Genomic DNA, 25,451 nt, shown 5'->3' on the forward strand with positions numbered 1-25,451 from the left:
GCACTGTCTTTGTAATAACTCAGGAAGTGGACTTTTGCTCTTGATAAGGCCTTAGATGTATTCTTTGACGAACGGAGATGTTGACTGTGAATCCTGATAATGCTTCCAGCAAACCAAAATGCTGCTGGGTGGTGTGCCCAGGAATCTCTTTGTGCCAGTTGGCCTCGCTGTGACTTCTTGTTCTCCTTCTTCTTGGTCCAAACCACATTCATTATAAGTGAAGTCTAGGAGTGCCTAACTCGTGCTAGGCACTCCTAGACTGGAATCAGTGGTGCTGGGGAGTGAAGGCATACTGATGGCGGTAACCACTGGATGGCGTCTTCATGCACATTCACTTATATTTGTGAATACGAATGTATTCTGTTAAAACAAAATGTGTGTGAGGACTCTCAGGAGAAAAGGGGCGAATTCTTCTAATGCTAATGTAGACTATCTCAATTGTACCCTAGTTGGTTCCATTAGAGTATATGGAGTATTTGAAGAAAACACAAAACTCTGCCCAAGCCTTATTCATCCTTTGCTGCTTCACTGATGTGAGTGATGCTGGGGCAGTAACAGCTTCCGTGGCTGCCTACTCAAATTAAACAGGAAGACCACCAGATTTGTTCTTTTAACTCCTACCTCAACCTGCAACATTCTGTAACATATGTTTTTTTTAAAGGGAAAGTTGTAAATAAAAATTATATCTTGAAAAAATGTAAAGTGCTTGCAAGACATGTTCATATAATACTGAGGGCTGGTTCCAGGAAGAGAGCGCAAACATTGCAAATGGCTGCTGGAAAGGGCACAGGTAACCTGGAAATCTTAAAAATTAAATGGTGTGCGTTGTGATATTTGAAGTTCTGTTTTTATACTTATAGAATCAGGACTACAAGTATCATAATATATTAAAAAAAAATACTTGGGATAGCTTACCAATCATGGACTATAGGAACATGCCTCTGTTGGCATGGTTACCCCCTAACATTTTGCCTTTTGTTGATGCTAGTTATGATTAAAGGTGTGCTGGGACCCTGCTAACCAGGCTCCAGCACCAGTTTTCTTTCCCTAAACAATTGGCACAGCCCTGGCACACAGATAAGTTCCTTGTAAATGGTACCCCTGGTACCAAGGGCCCTGTGGCCAGGGAAGGTCTCTGAGGGATGCAGCATGTGTTATGCTACCCTCTGTACCCCTCACTCAGCACATGCACACTGCCTCACAGCTTGTGTGTGCTGGTGGAGAAAAAAAGACTAAGTCGACATGGCACTCCCCTGAGAGTGCCATGCCCACAACCCACTGCCTGTGGCATAGGTAAGTCACCCCTCTAGCAGGCCTTACAGCCCTAAGGCAGGGTGCACTATAACACAGGTGAGGGCATAGTTGCATGAGCACTATGCCCCTACAGTGTCCAAGCCAATTCTTAGACATTGTAAGTGCAGGGTAGCCATAAAGAGAATGTGGTCGGTCTGGAAGTTTGTCAAACACGAACTCCACAGTTCCATAAAGGCTACACCACATATACTTGGAAGCTTGGTATCAAACGTCTCAGCACAATAAATCCACACTGATGCCAGTGTGGGATTTATTGAGAAATGGACACAGAGGCATCTTAGAGATGCCCCCTGCATACCAGTCCAACTACTAGTGCTAGGCTGACCAGTTTCTGCCAGCCTGCCACATCCAGACAGGTTTCTGGCAATATGGGGTGAGTGCCTTTGTCACAGGAACAAAGCCTGTACTGGGATGAGGTGCTTCACACCGCCCCTTGCAGGAACTGTAACACCTGGTGGTGAGCCTCTAAGGCTCAAGCCTGGTGTTACAGCGCCCCAGGGCACTCCAGCTAGTAGAGATGCCCGCCCCCTGGGCACAGCCCCGACGTTTGGCAGCAAGTCTGGAGGAGATAATGAGAAAAACAAGGAGGAGTTACCCTCCAGCCAGGACAGCCCCTAAGGTGTCCTGACCTGAGGTGACCCCTGCCTTAGGAAATCCTCAATCCTGCTTTGGAGGATTCCCCCCAATAAGATTAGAGATATTCCCCCCTCCCACAGGGAGGAGGCACAAAGAGGGTGTAGCCACCCTCCAGGACTGTAGCCATTGGCGACTGCCCCCCAGACCTAAAACCACCCCTAAATTGAGTATTTAGGGACGACCCTGAACCCAGAATACCAGATTCCTGATGACCTGAAAGTCCAGCAGAGACAATGGAGATGACAACTGACTTGGCCCCAGCCCTACCGGCCTGTCTCCAGACTCAAAGAACCTGCACAGTGATGCATCCAGCGGGACCAGCGACCCCTAGGGATTCAGAGGACTGCCCTGCACCGAAAGGACCAAGAAACTCCTGTGGACAGCGGCTCTGTCCAAACAGCAACAAAGAAACCATCTTTAAAGAGACTCCAGCCTGACTCCAGAAGCGTGAGTCTCCAACACTCTGCACCCGATGCTCCCGGTCTGTGTCCAGAAGAACCAACACTGCAGAGAGGATCCCCAGGTGACTCACACGACGTGGACACCCTGAGATGACCTCCTGAAATGACCCCCCTGCACCCTCACAGTGACGCCTGCAGAGAGAATCCTGAGGCTCCCCCTGACCGCGACTGCCTGGTAAGAAAGGAACCTGACACCTGGAAAAAACACTGCACCCACAGTCCCCAGGCCGAAGAGAAACCAACTACTGGTGCAGGAGTGACCAGTAGGTGGCCCTCATCCTTGCCCAGTCAGTGTCTGGCCCGAGAAGTCTCCCCTGTGCCCTGCCTGCATCGCCAGAGTGACCCCCGGGTCTCTCCATTGATTTGTACCTAAAACCCGACACCTACTTCACACACTGCACCGGGCCGCCCCTGTGCCGCTGAGGGTGTACTTTGTGTGCCTGTTTCTTACCCCATATCACTAACAAGTTACACCAGCTCTATCTCAATGTATGTCATGTTGTCACTTCCTACGGTGACAAGCTCCTAATGATGATGGCATTGCAGCCTCTATAGGTTATTACGTTGGACTGAATTAAAATAATTTGTCCTTATTCATTGTTCTGATGCTGAACGTGACTGTATGTTTGCTAAATTACCTTTAAATTTCAATCTTGTAATATATTTATTTTCTTCATGTGTTAAGATAAGCACTCTTTAGCCTTACCGCCATTACTTTTCTGTACTTTACCTTGACACTCTTATGTCCCCATACCATTACGATGACCTTCCAAAGGTGCATTGTAATGACTGTTTATTTGGCCCCCAACAACTAGACTGGCGTCATTGGTGCAGTAGCACCAGGGTCTAGAGGTTCAGGGGACCACTGTTTCTCTATTATAACTGCTTTTTATTACCAAACTGGAACTAGAGAAGCCCGTTTTCCTATATTGAATGAGTGTCTGTGGCACTCGTCCCACACCACTGACTTAATCTGACCATAAATGGAAAGAAATGCAATTCATTTTAATGGTTATATAATTTAACAGTGACTTTTACCCTAAATTATACTAAAACTTTAAACAAATACAAAATAAGTAACCCTGAAGCTGGATCCGAATTTGAATAATCTAGAGTGTCATTCCTTTTAATGATCTTTGTTTCAGACATGGTCATACACAGACCTTGAATGGAATTCAAAGAATAAATATAAATACATAAAAAATACATATTCCTTTATTGCCTGCTTTCCCTCTCATCCTGCATCACCAACATGTATCTACATTATGTTTTCGATTGACAGAGTCACACTATGTCATCTCACAGTTACCTGAATTCCCTATCATACCAGGAGACCCACCTATTATGTTAATCACCCTCAGTAGCCAGAACTGCCATCATAGATTTAATGAAACAACTCAACATCTGCAGTCTTAATAGGGTATGACATTCCCACCTCTGGCTTTGTTACTTGGTAATGCATTGGCTGCCATGTATACATATGTTCAGGTTCCCATTTCTCCCTTTACTGAGTAACTGTTCTGTTCCACTGAGCAACGTGTCCATTCTTTCTGCTGCTGCCTTAGTATGGTACATGGATTGATTCCTTTCTACATTAGTTGTGTCGCTAATTTCACAGGTTTACTAAGTTGCCATATGAGAATGTGGTCAGGATGCACCATCTTGGCCAAATTTGTATTTCTAACTCTTTGATTGCATTCAGTGCTTCTTTCCAGATAATTTTTATTTTAGAGCAATGCCACCAAATGTGAATTGTGGTTCCTCTGACCTGTGAAGCCCCATTCAGTATTCCTTTCTGTATTAGGAAACAGTGCCAGATGTAAATAATAGTAAGGTTGCAAATAGCCATTTGGTGATGCAACTTATGTATTAATAAGGGGTTGGCGGAACTCGCAAAGATTTACTCCGCAAAATTCTGCAGAGTTACATAAAATCTCTGTGAGATTCTGCGGAGTTTCACCCATCCCTAACTGAAATTCCGCAGAGTTCAGCCCACCCCTAAATTACATGTGGAATGAGGCACAGGAAACGTCTCACGGATTGGCAGCCTTAATGAAAATTAACCCCGACATTGTTAATTGCATTTCACCCATTAGTGGCCCAGTAATGGAAGTGCTTCTTTCACAGCTAGGGGGGGGGGGGGACTGCCGGCTTCAGGAAGAGAGACTTGTAGTTAAAGCTCTAATGTCCATCAGGCCCTCGATAAGGCAGAGTGCAGTTCCTCCCTGTCCCCAACACACCACTTCCTCGTACCTTCTTGCAGAGTGTCTTCTTAACTTGGCCTTCAGACAGCTGCTTGCAATCATTGAGATACTCTATCCATTGGGGCAACTCTTTACAAAACAACTTCTCTTCTATGGCCCACTTTGTGCGGCTCTCGCTTCAAATATAAGAGAGTGACACTGACACAGTGCCTTTCCCAAAAATGAAGCTTTGGTGCCATTCCCTTTGTGAGTTTGGAGGAGGAGGAAGAACTAGTACTCCACATCAACACAACTAACAAGTAGCTGCCTATTTGTCACATAACTAGTTTTAACGTACATGCATGGAAGTCGATACGTGGTCACGTGAATTATAATAAACGATACACTGGAATGACTCATTGTGCATGCCTACATGTATACTGTCTCTCCAGTGAGCTGTACAGAAAGCTTACACTGAGCAAATCCTTTAGATGTAAATGGAAGCTTCAACACCAGGTCAAGAAATTGGTCTAATGCATTTGAATGATGATGATGATACTTGTCAAATGGGGGGTTATTTCTAGTGCTGAATGATTAATTCCACCAGCTGAGCAGAGTGGCACAACTTATTAGTAATTCCACTTTAAAAGAGTAAGGTGGAATTAATAAATTCTTACAATTCTGCCAGTGTAATTAAAAATTCCGCCCACCTATAGTATTGATAGGTTGAATTGCAAACTGCCCATTCACAGGGTCTTGCAAAATGACCTGTTTGATGATTCTTAATTAGAGAAGCTTCTATTAGCAACCAATTGTGATTGGTACTATTTTTATATTTCCATTTCAAGTCAGTCACTGGCCTGAAGTTATCTAGTTCTTCAAGCAGACATAGGACAGCTTTAAATGGGATAGCCTATATTTGTAAACTATCTTTCAGTAACGTCTCCAATTTTTGTTCTTCAAGTTATTTCCCCCTGTGTTCCTGATTGTAAGAAATTGGATTATTAAGTGGAATGAGTGTTTACCTACCTCAAGGAATAATCACAGTCCATGTCAGGGTGAACTCCCAGTCACTAAATTAACCTGACCTCAACCCTCATGGTAGGAACATCACAGAGCAGAGAGGTTTAACTTAGAGCGATGAGGAAAATATTTATGCAGTACCAAAACAGTAATACAGTTGAAATGCAGCACAATAAAAAACCCAAATCAAATTAGAAACTTAGAATACAATATAATAAACAGAATTATTAAAATCCAATAAGGGAAAATCAGAGAAATGTTTTTGTTTTAATTTTAAGTAGGAATAGCACCAAGAAGCATAAAATGCCAATGATAGTCAACAGTCACAGTAAGCCAATTTTTAGGCGGAATTTGAGGATGACCATGATGGAGCCAGGTTTGGATACACCAGCCTCATCTGTCCTGAAAACCAACCACAGTAGTACAGTTCTAAAGGGAGGTACATAGAGACTCACAAGATGGAAGACAGAGGCCAACAGCAACGTCCATTCCAGATCCAGTTGCCACTGGTCAGTTTGTCAGGTGCAGGAAAAGGCCTCTTGTAACTTATTTCCCTGTAACTTTAACAGGAGGTCAGCCTTATGACCCTTCAAATCCACTTCTTTGTACTGGGTACAGGAGGCAGAGAAGGCTCAGTATACAACCTGTTCTCAGGTCTCAGACAGTTGAGCAGGATCAGTCCTCTTCTGATCGTCCCCAGTTACATGTATGCCTGGCACGAGCTAGTAGGTAAGGATGTCTCCTCGCCATGCCTGACCAATGGGGTAAAACTTCCCGGGCAAAAACTACCCACTTTGGCCATTTTCAAGTTGGTAAAATTCCTTGGCCATAATAAAAGTGGGCTCTGAGGATTGGGGTGGGGCGCGTAATGGGGTGATTTATAAATATATAAGAAAGGTTTTTACCTCTCAAAAAGGGTTATTTTGACAGGTCGAATTTGCAGTTGAAAACTGAAACAGACAGGCTGCAGTGGTAGGCGTAGGCCTGCAGTCATGTTTGCACTGTCACTGCAGTGGATGGCGCAATGGGTGCTGCAGTCCACTAGTGATATTTAACTTAATGGCCCTGTTCACCCTTTGTACCATATACTGGGGACTTGCAGGTAAGTTAAATATCCCAATCGGATGTATACCAATTGCATTATGTCCTAAAGGGGGAACACAAACACTTTACCATTGGTTAGAAGGGGTAAAGTTGACAGAGTTCTACAGCCAGCAAAAACAGTCAAGGCAAACCTCTGGTGGTACACCAAGTAAATGATGGTCATTTCCTACATGGTGTCGAAGACTTTCCATCCATTGATGAAAATTATAGTAGAGCCTACCCTCTGGGTTGCAAAAGACTTCTCTAAATTATCAAATCTATCCACTGTTGGCAACTTATTTGATTTGAAAGTTTCAGTTACTTCCACCATCTCCACAATTGGTTGGTACAAACACTCTGCTTGGGATTGTGTCATGAAGGATATATTCTGAAGAAACCTACTTTTCTGTTTTCAATGTTTGATTAAAATGGCCTTAAAGCTCCATCTCTACAAGAAGGTTGACTCAATCATAATGATATAATATCTACCCCATTCAGGGACATAATATTTAGTTGACCTTAACCACGTTCATTTTTTTCCAGCGTCTTAAGGATATCCATGTCCTTATGCTGTTGCTTCATCAATTTATATTCTCTCCTTAGTTTAACTTGAAATCTTTTGAAGCGTCCTGGGGTTTGCCATTATGGCCATTTCCTTAACCCTAAGGTCTATCCCGTACGATTGTATGGTGTCACAGACAATTTTCTTCTTCTGGGTAATTTTTCACAGTTGTAAGCCACAACAGGTCAGTGCATCCCTCTCGGTTACTATTCTAATATATCATCTATTTACACTTCTATCAGTTGCTGACAGCCTTCTCTATTCCCATCTAGTTATCGTGTTGAAAGCCCTAGCCATTCTAATCCTTAAGGTGTACCAAGAGTTAAGCTATTGCACAGCAGGGAAGAAAGGGCTACCCCATTTAGTGGTGTCAGTGTCCCATCCCCAGCTTCCTTTCTGATGAACTCACTTGGGCTTTCTAAAATTACCACATCTCACTAGATTTCCTTCCAAATGTGCCACAGTGGGTGGTAACAGGTTGCCTCTAGTAGTCATAGCCCCACCTCTTGTCCCTCTGCCCCAAATTGTCACTATGTGGTGGAAATAGGGAAGGGGTGATACAGGGTTGATTTTGCCTTGCATGCTTGTGTCACTTTGCAAGGCAGCGAGCCTCTGTGTATTGTATTGCAACTGATGCCTCACACCAGCTCAGCAGAGTTCTTAATTTTGATAAAGTGAAATATTTGAGACTCTTTCGAAAGGTAAGCCACCAACAAAGGTTTTAAACAAGCTTTTATTAGCAGAACATTGTTATGATGTAAATGAAACACATTTGTAAATGTTGTTTGAGTAATAAAAGGTCAAATGAATAGGACAAGAGGTAGCCAAACTGCCCTTACTCTGTGAGACATCTAAGCCAACGTTCTGTGGTTACACAGGGTAGAGCAGGAGTTGGGCTCACAATGTCATGAGCGAAGTCATGTAGAATCTCAGAGTAAGGGCCACAACCCACAGCCCTAAATATCTAAATAGCTGGCTATGTTTCAGATGAGCCCAATAAATGGATTTTGCAAAATCATTCACTATGGATCTCGGTGAACATTTGAGGCTCTGGCTACACTTTCCCAATCAGTGTTTGTAATCACATTATACAGCAGGTGCCTGATGTCAAATATTGTGTAAATGGACTTACAGTACAACTCATTATCAATACCATACCCTGCTTCAAGCAGGCCAGGGGAGCTAGGAAAACCTGACTCTCAGGCACTGCATGCTGGCAAAACATCTGCTGTGAAACATAGTTTGGCTTAAAAGCTAAACTCCATCTGCACATGACACCGTGAACTTCAAGTTAACAGGATTTTTGTTTATGAAATAACATCCATCCCACAGCGGTGTTGTCTTCTCTGGGAATATTTTATCTCAGTTCATAATAAAGGTCATATGCCCTGTAAAGCATGCCACATCTTTCTTGTTATTTGAACCTGTGCACCACAACACTCTACAAATAGCGTTTAACACATGTCTCTCTCAAGATTCCATAACGTGGCTCGGAGAGCTAAGTTCATTGTAGGCACCATCCCTTCAAACATGGAGCATCATCAACATACCAAAATGTTATATAGGGCTATCACGCAGCACCGCTGAAGCTCCCTATCAAAGTGTTTCTCCTGTTTCTTATCATTCTGCTTCACCATGACTTTGTTCTTCTAGTCAGGGCAACTGATCATCTTTTGTGTCTTCAAACAAACCTTAGGTGTGTTTGTCCTGACCTCTGCCTTTACTCAAGGCTACACTAGTACATTCTACTGAACGTAACCTAACAGAATTCCTTCCACGCATGAACATTGCCGACCAGCGATTCATAATGATCCACAAAGGGGCTCTCTTCAGCATGTGCATGGAATATATATGAACACAAAGTTGAAAGCCAAGTTAAAAGAACCTCGCAGAACTCAATCTGGTGCTATTGCATATATGTATTCTGTTTATACTCCTTAGTTTAAGTAAGAATTTTAGGGTTTGCATGCTGGAATGTTCTACAATACTGCAGACTCCTTGGCCCAGTTGTGCTGCCAAGAGAAAAAAATGTTTTGGGTAGCCTTTTAAAAATCTTCTACTGAAGAGGGCTGTCTTTAGGTTTCTCTGGACTGTGAGATGATTGGAGCTGTGCTGAATAGATTTGTGTTGCAGGAATGCCCTGGTGAGTTGTGCCTAGGTAGAGATCTAAATGAGACTTAAAGTTTCTGCCCATTTCAAGGTGGACACTCATTGGAGAATATTTGCCATATTTTTAGCAAGGGTGATTTTTCCTTCAATTTCCAAGAAGAATATTCCTGAATTCCAGTGTGGAGTTACCTTCAGAGGTGCTTTGCTTCTTGCTGCCGGATGCACCTTGCCAGTCCCCATTGTTGTCCTTTAGCGTCAGATGAGTCCAAGAAAGTTTTAGCCCCTTTGATGAGAATATTCTTGGTGAGACGTTGGTTCACTCTGTTTTCAGGTGTCAGACAGGTTTCAGACAGAAGTGGACAATCGCAAGGCTTTTATGATGCTCACTGCTCACAGTTTCCTCTTGAACATGGAGGAATTTTATGCCACCCTCCCAGGAGCTGATCTGTATTGAAGACCACTCTGTGATGCTGCTTGCATGCATTTTGTCAGTTGCAATGACCACTAAGTTGAGAAACATCAACTTGATGTGTCCAACCCCATCAGGTGACTGTCTTTGAACTCGGAAGGACATTGCAGGTGATAAGGTTTTTGTCTTTCTGTTTTACTTAACGGTGACAATTTTGGTTCTTGGATCCTTTTGAGCTTTCCCTTCTTCCTTACAAGCGTCTTCATTTTTAGTTCCTTGGGCCAGGTTGCAGTGGGTCTAGCAGCATGCCATGTCCTCCACCTCTAGTATGCCAGCTTGCAGAAACATAAGGGTCTGATTCCTGATTTGATGGAGATTAATAAGCTCTTACAGTGCTGGTTTCAGCCCCTGACCCTATCTTTAAGGGGTACAGGGTACAACTCCAACAGTCAGTTTTGTTGATTACATCTGGGAGGAAACTGTAGTATCCCATTTGATCACTGGTGATTTTGGATCTTCTTTCCAGGTGCAGCAGATATTTTCTTCACTGTCACCAAAGCACTTTTGTACAGGCTGTGGGCACTCATTTAAAGTCTTTTGCTGCATTAGTTTTTCAAAAGAATGTATGCAGTGACCTATTCTCCTGTATACTATTGATATAGATTTGAGGGACAACATAGAGTTGGAATGTTTATCTTACCCCTGTGGTCTGTACTGAATTGTGAAAGAGATTTCAGAAAGCCCTAGTGTATCAGCTGACACAATACACTTCTGCCTCTCTTACTCCTTCGTTTCTGCAGCTTGGCTTCATCTAGTCAAGCACCTTACTGGCGCTTGACCTCATGGTGGTCCACTGTCAGGCTGAGATCTGTACCTTGCACCCTTCTTTCTTTAATAGGAGTTTGTTAATGGTTTGACTGTCCCCCATGCTTCAGGTAGTGGGATGAGAAATAGCGTTAAGGAACCTGTGGGATGCTTGGGCATTTAATAAATGGTTTGCACCTCTCCTATTTGCACCTTTTCTCTCACCTTGCTTCCAGTTGAATTCCGTTCCCCTGCACTCAATATATTTATGGAGCTTTCTTTTTGCAGGGGCTTTGTTTTTAGGGTTTCTTCCAAGAAGGATCTCTCCTTGGGTGTTTTGGGGTCCGTTATCACCCATCCTGTGTTATTTATACATATTTCTAAATGGGATGGGTTTTGACTGTGGATGGGATTGTTTCCAAATTTAGAAGTAACATTCCCTGTTAGTCTGTAGATCAGTGGTTTCTAACGAGTAGCTTGTGAGCTACTAATAGTTCTCGAGCTACCCATAAGTAGCTCTCCTATGTGTAGCCCAGCCTACAAAAACTGTAAAGTTTATATTTAAAACAAACATCTAAACTTGTCTGGTGTGGTCAGTATTAAAAATTCTAAAGTTTTTTGTAGCTCTGGATGATTTACATCAACATATGTAGCATTTACTACAAAAAAGGTTAGGGACCCCCGATTTCTCTGCCTTCTCATTTTCTGTGATTAGGGGATAAGCTCTACTGTCGTGGCATTCATTGCAATGTGATTCCCTACCTGACCAGCTGGAACCGAGCCCTTCAGGCACAGTGGAAAACAACAAGGTGATAGCTGCAGTGCTTGCATTAATCAGAGTTACTAGTAAATAATTAGGCCTCATTTCAGTCCATTGTATTTTTTCCCAGTATGCTGTTCTAGAAAGAGACCTGCCCTATGCAAATCAGCTGTGGTCTGCTCCAGTAGGTACAGTCCTGCCTCAACTGCCAAGCCAGGTAGTAGTTGAAGGCCCAAAGTTGTCTGGCTTCTGTTCCAGTTTGTTATTTTCTGTAGTTCAGGAGTGACTTCACCCTGTTTATTAAAATAGGTTACTTGTGGTCCCTGTAGCTTCTAGCATAGTGTGATACTGATTTCGTTCTTGTGTATGCATTGACCTATATACCCTGAGATCTAAAACAGTATTGGAGACTGATTACGATGAGTACGCAAAGGCTTGATTAAATAGCAATAATCCACATCACTGAGATTATTCCTTAGCCAAATCTCTGTGCCCTAGCCTCTCCCTATAGCTCCTGTTTACTTAAACATTTGTGGCTTTGGTAAGAACCAGAGGCACCTTGATAGATGTTGCCTTTATGATCAATTCTGTGGCGAGGGAGTGGGCAGCTAATCTTCAAAGCTTTAGTGTTTGATTCTGGATATAGACATGCAGTTGTCTGGTGAGTTGAAAACTCATCTCACGTTCAGAAAGTAACTGGATGTGGAACAGGTAGTTAAGGTAACCATGCTTAAAATAACTCCTTGATTTGTAGGCGCAACATAACATATTCTTATTTACCTCTAAAGTATATTTGTTTTTACGTCTGGCCAATGATATAGCTTCAGCTGTCTTGTCAACCTAAGGCGTGTGTCCCTAAAGATTAATCCATAATTCAGATAGAGGGACTTTTAATCGGCAGGCTTCATCAAGTGGTCTTTTTTTTTTTTTTTAATCCTTTGTATTAAAGTTTTATCATGTAACACAAGTAAACATAAAAAATTACATAGCCACTGTCTGTAACACAGTACAATGTAACGTGCAGTTGTGGAAGTGAATTGAAGGTACAAAGTGTAGTTCCATTATTTCCAATAAAAAGTTATATTGTTTATCCCGAAGGGGGGCGGTCTGCTGATCCCCACTATCGGGCCTTGTAATCCTTAGCTGTTTTCCCTTGTCAGTCGCATCTACAGTGGGGTCACATAGTGTCTCATCTGCTGTGGGCAGAACCCCGTGCTGTGCTATCACAAGCCCGGTGGCTCTCTGCATACCTGTGGCAGTCGTGCCCCGGAGCCCAGGTACAGCCACAATATAATGGATGCCCCACTAGCCCCATCAAGGGGGCTGAGCCCCACCATCTAGTGCCTCAGTGGCCGGCATATCCCCCTCCCAGTCAGCTCCTCCATGCAACTTGTCTCCCCAGTTCAGCCCATGACCATTCCTTTGGTCCCTAGCCCATGCCAAGCTCCAATAAGAGACAGCCACTGGATGGCTTCCCTTCGCTTAGCCTGCAGGAGCCCCAGCTTGGCAAAAACGCACCCTACTTTCCTTGCGGCTTGGATTAAGGCCCAGCAGACAGTGCTTGGTCTTGATTTCAAGGTGAATATTGGAAGCCTGATTTATAAATAAATTACCTTCTGCTAGTACTGGCTTAAACCTCTACAACTCCATATTATGTGGGTGAATCCCGCCCCGCCCCCACCCCTCTGCATCTCAGGCACTCATTCGTGCGGGTGGGGTCTGTTTACTAAGTCTTGTACGGGCCAGGTACGCATGATGTAGGATGTAAAAATGAGTTCATTTGAATCAGTCATTACTGGATGCTTCTTTAACCAGTACATGAGTCTTATTCCATTCTGCGACTGTGATGGGCTCTGGTATTTCTGCCTTCCTGGGCATGGTAGACAGCCTGTAGCCGGTCCTCTTTTAAGGCCCGATAGATATGGGACAACATTCTCATGGAGAATCTATGCTCCAATGTCACCTTCAGCATGTTGGCCTCTCTTGGTGTGGCAGGAAAACCAGGCCACAATCATCTCGCTACCCTAGTCAGGGCAGCAAATTGTAAGAACTGTCCCAGACCCACCCTAAACGACTCCTGTACTTCTTGAAAGGTAAGACAGTTATCTGCCAGGTATAGGTGGCCAAGCAACTTACACCCCCCTCTCTCCACTTGGCCAAGGATAACTTATGAATGAAGTCTGGAAAATTTAGATATCCACGCATCTGGATCTTTTTGGAAAACAGCCGAGTTCGGAACACTCTCCTGATAGTACCCCCCCCCCCCCACACCTGAGTGACTTGTTGGACTACGATTGGGTAAGATTTATTGTGCTGTGAGCCCTCCATCATTATGTACAGCAGATGCCCCTCTTCCAGGGCCCCCGCTAAGAGACGTTTCTCCCAGTTGTCTCCATCTGCACACAATCTGGCCCTCTGTTGCAGTTGCAATGCCAAATAATACAGCTCCCCAGCCCCTCCCCCCAGTGTAGGGTCTAGCTTAATTTGTAAGCCCACCCTGCTGTGCCTGCCTGCCTAAATCCACACTACCAGGAGGCTATCAAGCTCTCTGAAGGTGCTACCAGGAATCAAATATGGTGAGTTCTGGAATATATACAGTAATCTCGGGATCACCACCATTTTTGCTAGTGAGATTCTACCTGCCTCTGACACCGACAGTGTTTGCCAAAGCACCACTGAGGTTCGCAGTCCAGTTAGCACACTGCCCATATTGAGGGAGAATTGTTTCTGTTCCGCATGCACCACTTGGATATCTAAATGTCTAAATGCCTGTAGCTCCCATTGCAGTCCGACCTGCAGCAAGACTTCCCGAGATCTTTCCTCCAGCGCCTCTAGGGGGAATATAAATGATTTATCCTGATTCACCAGGAGGCCAGATGCCTCAGCAAATCCCTGCAACTCCTGCAGAAGGAGCAGCACTGAAAGCTCTGGCTTTTGTAGGTAGACAAGGCCGTCATCAGCAGATAAAGAAAACAAATGATCCATTGCTCCAACCCTTATGGCCCATCTCCAAAACGCAGCCTGCAAGCAGGATGCAAGGGGTTCTACCACCAGGGCTAATAGTAATGGGGAGAGTAGGCATCCCTGCCTTGTACCCTGCTCTATAGGCCAGGCATCAGATATATAGCAATCCAACTTGACCTATGCCGAAGGGCCCTCATACTGCAGGGAGACCCATTTTAGAAACACAGGGCCAAATCCCATATGTCTCAGTACCTTCCTTAGGAAGTCCCAGTCCAGTGTATCAAATGCTCTCTCTATGTCCAAGGCTATCAACGCTTCCTCCAGAGGCGAGCCCCACACAGAGTGCATGATGTGAGTCAACCTGCATACTTTTATGAGTGTGCTATGTTGTGGAATAAACCTGCACTGATCATCATGGATCGGGCTTGGGATCACTCTCTTTATGCGATTAGCTAGTGCCTTCGCTAGCCCTTTAGCATTGATGTTAATCATGGACAACAGGCGATAAGAGCCCATGATTACTGGGTCTTGCTCTGGCTTAGCGACATGATTATACGAGCCTCCTGCATAGACTTCAGCAGATTACCCAACTGTGAAGCCTCCTAGAACACATTCAAGAGCCGATCTACCAGCAAACCCAAATAGATCTCATGAAACCTGGAAGGGAGGCTATACATAGCCAGTGACTTGCATCAGGGGATACCCTTAATGGCCTCCTATCATGCCTCTCTAGTGAGGTCTGCATCCAGGACAGCTGCCTTCTCCCCGCTAAGGGTCAGCAGTACAGTGTGACTCGAAGTTTGTCACTGCCACTTCCACCAGACTACTCTGTCTCTTACAAAGCACAGACAAATGGTGGGGCAATTTACCATTGATTGCTGCCATTGTAAGCAAAGTATCCTTGGTGACTCCACACTGTCATGATTATGGGTGAGGGGTCTTACAAGCTAAGCAAATAGCCTACCCAGCTTATCGCCCTCCTGGTGTAACCTCTGTTTATATTCCTTCGGAGTGAACTTATCAAGTATGTCCCATATGCCCCACTATAGTGCACCGCATTGCTTGTGCTTCCACTTTGGAGGATGGGCTACCAGAAGTGTCCCTTTGTAGGCAAGCTGATTTGTGCTCTTATTCCCTGAGATCGCTTGAAGTTGGCCTTTAACACCATATGACTTTGTGAGACACTCCCCACGCAGGACCACCTTGAGCACATCCTATTCCTGGGCTTTTGTAGAAGCCTGTCCCCCAGTTTTCAGCAAAGTAACCAGTAAGCCCACTGCTGATATCTGATCTAAAAGCAATGCCCCTCAGGGTTTACAGCTGACGTAGCCCATGTGCACTTCTAATCTGCTACCTAATCTCACACACAAAGAACTTCACACTAGGCTAGTAACACTGCAAACAGACTGGGACCAGTGCAGGGAGACAGGAACTTCGAGAAACTTCTGTGGGGGGAAACTACAGAAGTTTATTGCACTTCAAAGTGGGCACCAGGTATAAAAATAAGGCTCTGAGATATACACTGCAGTTCGCTTCTGGGCCTGCGGAAGGACTCTGAGGACTGTCCTACTACCTGTAGTCTTCTGTGTACTTCAGAGTACTGCCCTGCTGCCACAAGGGGACTGCCCTGCTGCCTGAAGCCTGCCCTGTGCCCTCAAAGAACTGCCCTGCTGCTTGAGGCCTGCTTTTCTGCCTTTACAAAAATAAAACTGCAATGCATGGCACAACTGAAAGGCTTTTTTAAGTCACTATTAGAACAGCCACATCAGTGAATGTTTAATATTTAAAAATGTTGTTGCAAGCATTTATGTAGTAGACTGTTGTGAAGAGATGTGGTTTAAGATATGGTGTGGTTTTTTTTTTGACCTCACAATGCAATAAACTCACAAACCTTTTTGGGTCCAGTCAGGCTCTTTTGTAAAATCTTGCCTCAACCCTGGGTAGCTGTGGCTTTGAGCAGTCAGGCTTTAAAAAAGAAACAAGTGCAAAGCATTTAGAAGCACCAAAACAACTGAATAATAATGAAACACAACGCAAAGAAAATCAAAAAGCAATTTCTAAAAATAGGTCTAATTTTATGAATTTTCCGACAGCAAAATGAACAACATCTGCCAGAAGGTTCCAGTGATATTAATTTTTAAATAAATCAAATTTTTTCACTTAAATTGTAAACAAGCATTGGCAACTACCTTGGTTAGCGGTTGCTTTGGAAACTTGAAAAACTTTATATGAAAGTTTGTGGATGGATACTTTGGCCCACTTTGCATCACCAACTCTAGCGAGGGACAGTACGTCTTAGCAGAACAGTTACCTTGCAATTAAAGCAGTCTCCAGTCCAGTTTTAAGCTCTCTGGGTGAATCACCATAGACATCAAAGGAGTAATACTGATGCAACGGTACAGGATGCTAAAGATGCTGTGGATGCTGGTCCAGTCAACAGGGGTCTTCCTGGGGCACCCCTCAGTCCACGAACATTGAGGATGGTGACTGTGGTTTCACATGTCAATGTCCATCAAAGTCCAGACAAAAAACATTTACCACTGGTCCCTGGTCACAGGAAAAGCCAGTGGTTCCTTTTAATTGTGGCTAACCTCAGCTGCGGCCGCCGCAAATCTCAAGGGGAGGGACAGGGTTAGAAATAAAAATGTTTCTAAAAAAAAAACTTTAAAAAAAATGTACATGTTCCTACCTTCCGCGTTGCTCCTCTGCTCTTCTTCTCATGTCCCAGCATTCACTGGGACACCAGCACAGCCTCCCCAGCAATACTGGTGCTGCTCTCATGCTAATCCTAGCATGAAAGCAGTGCCAGGATTGGTCTGAGCAGCTTGTTCAGCCGCTCAGACACTATATGGGAGTCTGTGGAATTTCTCTACCCCAGAAACCTAAGTGCGCATGTGTGTTCTGCCAGCCTGAAACTGCACTTAGTGCACAGATTCCACTCCTCTTTCCCCCCTTATGTTCTTGGCCCAGTCCCACCCCTCCCTACACCTGCTGATGGCTGAGCCAGCAGCTGAAAGATAAAACGCGAATTAAATAGTGTTTTATCTTTCAGCTCCTGGCTTAGCCAGGAGGGGGGGCGATGCACCTTCGCCATTGCAAAAGAGCCGCCCCTGACTAGCGTCCGTCTTGTGCTACCAATCTGCACTTTGATGACTCACTGATCCATGCAACTTTTGAGTGCCAGGGTTCGGTCTCCTGAGCTGCGCTTAGGCGGTCAGCGGCGATCAAACGATTGTGGCTACCAACTCAACCAAGGCTTCATCTTTAACTTTTGTGGCCGTGGAGCTGTACCAGGAAGTTCCATAAATGACTCCTGAAGTTTACCTCTGCTGTTTGGGGCCTGGGGCTGACTTTTCCTGAGCAGAGCACCACTAGCACAGTCCTCTCTTTAGTTGCCTGGGAGCAGCATGTGCTGTCCAGTCTTTGTCAGGTCCAGGGAACAGCAGCACAGTCCTCCTTCAGTGCTTTCTTCAGTCCAGACATGATCTGTTCTCTGGGTGCCACTCTTATGCCCGCAATTTGCCCTTGGGGGTATGTGGTAGCTACCAGCTGTTAATTTCATTTAATATATGGCATCTAGCCATCACAGAAAGCACCTTTCTGCCCATTTCCAAGATGGCAGGACCCCTCTCTTGGTGTGTAGAGGAGCTTGGTAGCCCGTACTAGAGGTGTGGGCTACCTGAAGGATATAGGCCTGTGGGGAAATTGGTTTGGCATCTGTTTTCCCCTCTCTGTCCCAGATGCTGACCTGTTTATCAAAAAAAAGATCAGCCCCTTTTGTGTGTGTCCACTGTTTGCCCTGTGAAGGTCAGCTTTTGGCTTACACCCTGTTTGACTTCCTGCCATGCAGAGATACTACACCTTCTAACAGGTGGCCTCTATTGTCTCCTTTCCTGGGAATTGTTCCCACCCCATCCAGCCAGAGCAAAAGGCTGTCTTGTGACCAGAATATGTAAATATCTACTGGAAAACTTGGGCAAGAGAGTGGCAACTTCCTAAAGTTGCCTTTTACTCTAAAGTAACATTCCATTTAATTAGGCTATCAAGTTGGGTTTATTGCAACTATTCATTTGATAGTTTGAAGTACCAACTTAAGTAGTCTAATTCTGAGTTTTCACTGTGTAATCCTGCACTCACAAATGGGGATAGTAGCCGTTCCCAAGTAAAAATTACAATATATAGTTTTTACTGTTAGGGCATATAAAAACATATACCCTACTTTTTAATATAAAGCACTCTGTCTCAGGACTCAATAAATAGGTGGTTTGGGTCTTGCCATTACTTTTAAATGGAAAAGTTGAGTAGCAGTTGCAAACTGCTCTTGTCTAGCTGCATTAGCAGACTGGGGGGCATGTTTTACTCAGTCACACTCGAAGTGGCACAATAAGTGCTGCAGCCCCTGAGGGACTCTTTAACTGACAGGCTGTATGTACACCTAGCACCATATACTAGGGAGATATAACTAATCTAACTTAACTTATTCCAATTGGATATCATCAAATTAAACATACACTTTGGAGGGTCAGAACATAGAGCCTGAGGCCTGGTTAGCATTCCTCAGTGTACTCCGAGTTGAAAAACTAGCAGCATCAGTCCAAACTTTGGGGGTGATAATGAAAAAATAGGAAGTTCCTGACGTGTTTTCTTGTTCCTTTTTTGGCATACAATTGCAAAATAAATACATAAATAAAATAAATAAACATGCCAAGTCAGACCTATTGGCTTTGTCAGTTCTTGTTTCTGTACGGTTTTGTTTTGCTCTGACCCTGCTCATCCTTACCATTCTCCCCCTTTCCTGCCCTTCCTGTGTTTTTCTAGATGTTGTTTTCGTCCGCTCGCTCCAATCGTTAATATTGTAATAGGGGGTGGTCAGTGGTGGTCTGGTGGTTTCCAGAGCACTTGTGCCCAGTAATAAGCAACTAGCTTGTCCGCTGAGACAAGTAACGCATTATTTGTTCTGTGGATAGAAAGCGCGCTTGCTGATGCGTGATGGAAGTGGCTGCGAGTCTGAGTACAGAAATATCATGCAACAAAGACAGGAAGTAGGTCACCGAGGATGTTAGGCGTTGATTGTGGAAAACACCTTTCTTTGTAGATTTTTTTATTCAGAACCACATTGGATGCTTTCCGTTTCTTAAATTTGCTTGTTTTTCTTTGCAACTGCATTGTCTAATCTAGGAAAATATTTTGAAACCGAAACACTCTCCGGATCCTCTGGCTGATCGCACATACCTGCTCCAAGAAATAAGGTCAAGCCCGGTGCACGAGCGCACAGAGAACATTGTTGGTCTCGAGCCAAGATGCTTTCGACTGCTCGCGTCCGGCGCGCGCCTAAGGACATCACCCACAGCTGGCTAAAACAGGTGTTTTTTAATTTTGGCGGAAATATTATTTCTTATTTTGTGTTTACTTATGGTAGCTCGTTTTTAAAACCCTGTAAAGATCCCAGAACACATTTCTGTGCCACCTTGACGTGTGGTATGGCTTTTTAAAATATTTACGTGATATCACATACAGCACAGGTCTTGCTGCATGTTAACGGGACTGCTGCTAACGCAGAGAATAGGTTGTTGTGCATGAAAGCAGTTTAGGGCGTACAGCAGGTCTCTTCAATAATATCATGGGCCTTTCAACGTTGGGCAAAGCATACAAAATACGTGTGCTTAATTGTCACTTATTTCCGTTACCTGCGTTGATGAGACATTTTTCTACTCTGCATTTGTGGTAGATGGTGACCTGATCCGCGTTGGCTTCTGGGGAGGATCCAGAATTCATTTGTGTACTAGTTTCTCTGTGGACTGGGCTAGTACGCAGGAAGTAACGATGGAGTGGGGTGCAACGTGGATCAGTGCCAGATCAAGAGTAATAAGACTGCATAATATTTTGAAAATAATGTGTATTGGGGGTAGTACAAGCCTACCTGGAGAAAAACAGAGTGCAGCAAAATACTATGAAAATTACAGTGCTGGAATTGGAAAAGAAAATACTCTTATGAATTCATAAATTGAGGGCCAAGGTGTGGCAGAGAAAAGTGAGTGGAGTCACGGGGTCGGAGCTTGAAAAGTACTCTGACAGTCAAATTATAATTTTTTTAAAAATCTGCTGCAAAGAACTTGGCAGCAAGGGCATATGTGACAGCAAATCTGTTGTAGAATACTTAATTTGTCACAAAGGAGCTGCATTTTAAAATATCTTACAGGGGTAATTCGCTTGCTGCAGAGATAATTGTGTGCCCAGCACCTATGAAGAGGCTATAATAGCGTTAAGATAGCACTATTGGTTAAAACTATTCTAGCAGAATTCTGTGTTTTGTCCAGTCCCAGTTTTGACTCATAAAGTAGCATAGGGGTTGATGAGTCTGCACATTGTGTAATTTACGGATCAGAGATTTGCTTTTTATTTAGAGACGTAAGTGGGCCACTGCTTTTGACACTAAGTTCACTTTGTTTGCTTCCAGTTCATGAGTTGCAGCCCTCCTGATATAGCTAAACGATCTATTTATAAGCATCAAGTGTAAATCATGGGATTAGATCCTTATTTTGTTCTGAATCTGTTATTCCAAGAATGAAAAGAAGGGTTCCTTTGGGATGTAATAAAGTTTAGTCAGTACAAACAGCCACAGTCTGTTCATTACTTTTATATCCGGACAGTGTTTCCCTTCGTACTATTCCCTCTTAACATGCAATAGCTACAAGTATGGCTGCTATATGATTCTTTCACTTTATAGCCGTCATTATCATAGGTAACATTTAATGTACATTGAGTTTCACCCTTGTCTGATTTACGGTGCTTTTTTGTGTAATGGAAAGCGCTGACACAGTAAACTGGGAGGAGTAGTGCTATAAAATAATTAAATAAAAAAGTAGGTGCCATTTAAATTAATATTTGTGAAAGTACTCATACATTCAGATAAATATTACATTCTTACAGTTCATGCATAGAAATAGCAGGATTCCCCACACTTTCCAGCACTGGGGGATTGGAAGTCAATACAAGATTGTGTAACTTATGTGGGTGTTTCATACATTTGGAATTATACTGTTACATTTTACATATGTGACTGCATTATCTTTCGCATATTAACATGTTTTTATGTAAAGGAAGATTATGTGATTTGCCTAAATCACATGATTTTGAGTTCAGTGCCGATACCAAGATTGGGACCCATGTCCTCACATTCCAAGACCGAAACGTAGGTGCCATGGAATATGTCCTCTCATGTGCAATCTTCACTGTTTTTACCTGAAAGGTATAAATATACCACAAGAGCAATAGGCCACCCGTTCCAGCACTATGGAAAGCTGGTCAGGCGACAAACATGAAAGCAGTTTGCTAATATACTTAGTCAGAGTAGGCATTAGTGTTATGAGCTACCAGGCACTTAGGTAAGTACGAGCAGTGGATAGCTCACCTCCCACTGCTTAGCAGTGTTTTTAGGAACATTTCTTTATACTTATTCCTAGAGAATACAATGTTGGGATAAAGTTAGAGAACTTGACAGTTCCCCAAAATTTGACATCTCAGTAGCAATATATCTCAGGAAGCCTGCTAGTGGTTCGACTGCTAATACTTAATGAAGAGAGGACAGTCGCCATTTGCATTCACACACAAGGAGAATATGAGAAATTATTGATGGGCTTTGCACTCTCTCCCTACTTATCACACTATGACACATTAATTTGAATAAGCAGATACTAACCGAAACACAAATGAGGTACTGGATAAGGGTTTAGGATATGTCCCTAGAACAAAACCAGATATATTCAAACTGAGAGTAGAACTTTAGGAATTCTTCAGGAAGAGCAGGATGAAGACATACTTTTTCAAAATGAAATGAAGAAATGGAGATCCCAATGGAGAGCACAGGTCTAAGAGTAAAATCCATATGTACATCCTTGACATCATTTATGTCTCCAGAGGTACTTGCCTTTAAACAGGCTGTGAAAAAAGACATTAGCAATCTTAAAACTCAGCATTGCAAAATGTATCAAAACCTCACAAAATAGAACATAAATATTAACAGAGCTAGCCAATTGCGACACGGTCATTATAAAGCCAGCAGATAAGGGGGGGGTCCACAATAATATTACCTACAAATATCTACAGGTAAGAGTGCCTGAGGCTCCTAAATGACAAAACAAATGACAAAAGACCACACAAGGATCCCATGACGGATGCTTTAAAGGACATTACCTACATGATCAATGAAGCAAAAGAAAATGGTTGGATCACACAACACAAAGTGAATATCTATGTCAAAAACATCCAAAGATACCATACTTTCATATCCTCCAAAAGATGCACATAGGTAAAATAACAACACCAGTTCGTCCCAGAGTGTCGGGTACTGGTTCAGTCTTAAAACCATTGTCACAATTCATCATTTTTTTTTTCTTTCACTTTTTTCCTTGACCCTATAGTCAGGAAGATGCCGACATAACTTTCTGATACTAAGGATATATGTTAATTCTCCTAAGAGGTATATCATTCAACCCAGAAAGTGAAATGCTAGTGACAGTGGACGTGCTGGCCTTATACACTAGCCTCTCGCAAGAGGAATAATTTCAAATGTTAGATTCATCATGAGGGGATGAGACTTGGGAGTACATTACACCTTAAAAAATTGTTCTTGACTGCACACATGGCACTAACAATAAATTACTTTGTTTGAGGATGAATCCTTTCTCTAAACCCATGGAACATCTGTAGGAAGGACATTTTCACCCATTGTAGCATGTCTGTATGTACGTGATTTAGAGAACAGATATATTTTTAGTTAGGACAATCCATACCAAGACCATATAAAACAATGGAAATGATTTATTGATGATGTCTTTATCATTTGGAAAGGGGATGAGAGCCTCCTAGTATCCTTCAGTATTGCATTAACTACACCAATAACTACCTGATATTTACTATTTCATTTAGTGGGAAGGAGCAGGTCTTCTTAGATTAAGAATAATTGCAAAGCAGGACAAACTAACATGCAAGGTCTTTTATAAACTGACAGACCACAATAATTTATTGCAGTTTGAAAGCTTTCAACTGAGAACTGTCAAAGAAAATTTACCATTAGTGCCCTTCCTATGTTTAAGAAGATATTTTACTGATAAAGATGACTATCTAAAACATGGAGAAGAATTAACTACGGAATTAAGGGAGCAGGAACACCCAAAGAGATTTATTAGACAAGCAAAAAACGAGCCTTGAATATTCCCTGTGAAGTATTATTAAACCACAAAGAAAAGAAACAGCAGGATAGACTGGTCTGTATAAAAACCTACAATCTATTTTCAAACACGGAGAAAATTATTTAGTAACACTGGAAGATACTCACCTTAGCATCTTTGAGTTATGGATTACCAGTGTTTGCCTTTAGAAAAGGAAGATCAGTTAGAGGCCCTGTGGTCCATACTAGACCAAAGACAATATTGGGAAAACCAGTAATAGATTTAAGGGCAATGTGGGATCTAGCCATAATTTCTGGGCACTAGCCATGTAGTAGTTGTGTGTAATGTGTGTCCATTAACTTTGAAAAGAAAGGAGTTGGACTCCATGGAATTTGAAGTCTCATACGAATTGTAAGTCAGTCAGTGTTTTAGACAGTTTCACGTAGCCATTTAATCTATGCTATGTAGGCATGACCACAAGGAAGGTGAAAATAAGGATCAATGAACACCAAAGTGCCATCCGATATAAACAAAAAACAAAATAACACGAAACTTACTAGAACTATTTAGAAAAAGGAGTTTTTGAGAACGACCTGTGTTGGGAAGTATTAGACAAGATAAAGACAAATCCTACCGCAATACAGCAACACTATATATATGTGTATATATATATATATATATATATATATATATATATATATATATATATATATATAATTACCTAGTGTGAAAATGGAACCTAATATGACGATCATGGTTCAGAAAACATGATTATATACTTGTGCACTTACTAAGAGTGTGCACTGGGACATTTAAGGCTTTTATGGTTCGTATTGTAAAGGGGACATAAAACTATACTGACATTTTGCCATTATCTGTGGTAAAAACCAGGCTAACACGAATAATGGAAACCATTACTACTCCCCATACTACATCTGATTTTAGTCACAATACTATAAAGGAGAGGCAGCTTTCTTTATAAAAACCAAGGGAGGATTTTTATTATTCACAATTTTTTCAGGGGACTCCCTTAACAACCAAATGACTCCAGGTGATGCTAAGTGACAAACAGTTGTATGAATTAAGATCTTAATGAAATAGAGTAACAGACCAGGATAAATACATTGCCCAAGTTTCTTAGCGTGAAAGGAAAGCCACACTAATGCTGGATATATTATGACACTCAGCATTGTAGGGAAAAAATAACAGAGACGCGATGCACGTGTCTACACACAACACTCCAAAAGAAATAATCCACAACTAACCTTAGAAACATAGATGCTGACCGGTAATTAGAGCTAAAATGGTGACAAGGATACCTAAATGCAATCTCCACATAGGACATGGACAGACTACAGTGGGGGGGGGGAGTGGCAGGCTTGGAGGCGATCCTTTTATGCCATAGAGGCAGGTTCTGATCTGTAGGTATGTGTGGAGTGCTGGACGACCTCAAAGGACGAGAACTAGGAATGCGCACGTGCACTTGGTGAAGGGTGCCCACTTTAGCAATTCAGATTACCATAATCCTGTGAACACCAAAAGAAAGGGGTGTGGATTACTTATTTTATTCTATTTAAAAAATGAGTACATTAGACTGTTTTACATGTTCTGACAGATTCTAAAGAAACTGCGAAGAACAGGTAGGAGAGACTTATGACTCCTTACTCTTGAGACTCGTGTAGGGTGAGGGATTTGTAGGCAGGTAATATGTAGACCTGAAGAAACCCTAATGACCCATATGGGCAGTGGGATTCCAGCTGAAACATGTAAGGAATATGAATGGTAGATAAAGAAACAATCACTTTTTTGTAGACATCCAGTTATGTAAATATTTTAATTCATGACATGGATACCCTCTGAATAAAGAGAAATATTGGGTTTACCCATAGTCATTTTTAACTGCAACCACCTGTGCACTAATTTTCAGAAAAAATCTTTATTACAAGTTCTCAAAAATCTCTTCCAATTTGGTT

The 25,451-nt window shown here is 42.8% G+C and overlaps 1 protein-coding gene across 4 annotated transcripts in view; it reads left to right on the forward strand.

Annotated features, from left to right (window-relative positions):
• COMMD1 (copper metabolism domain containing 1) overlaps positions 1-25,451 on the forward strand; it is a 588,972-nt gene that overhangs the window by 98,343 nt on the left and 465,178 nt on the right. Inside the window, exon 1 of one of the 4 annotated variants that reach the window (XM_069234205.1) lies at positions 19,516-19,671. The exons of the other annotated variants lie outside the window; for them this stretch is intronic. Coding sequence (XP_069090306.1) covers positions 19,609-19,671 — 63 coding nt within the window. The 5' untranslated portion in view covers positions 19,516-19,608. Of the gene's footprint in view, positions 1-19,515; positions 19,672-25,451 lie in introns of those variants that run through there. 4 annotated transcript variants of the gene reach the window in all.

The sequence above is a fragment of the Pleurodeles waltl genome, chromosome 5 (assembly GCF_031143425.1).
Source record: "Pleurodeles waltl isolate 20211129_DDA chromosome 5, aPleWal1.hap1.20221129, whole genome shotgun sequence".
Lineage (NCBI taxonomy): Eukaryota > Metazoa > Chordata > Amphibia > Caudata > Salamandridae > Pleurodeles > Pleurodeles waltl.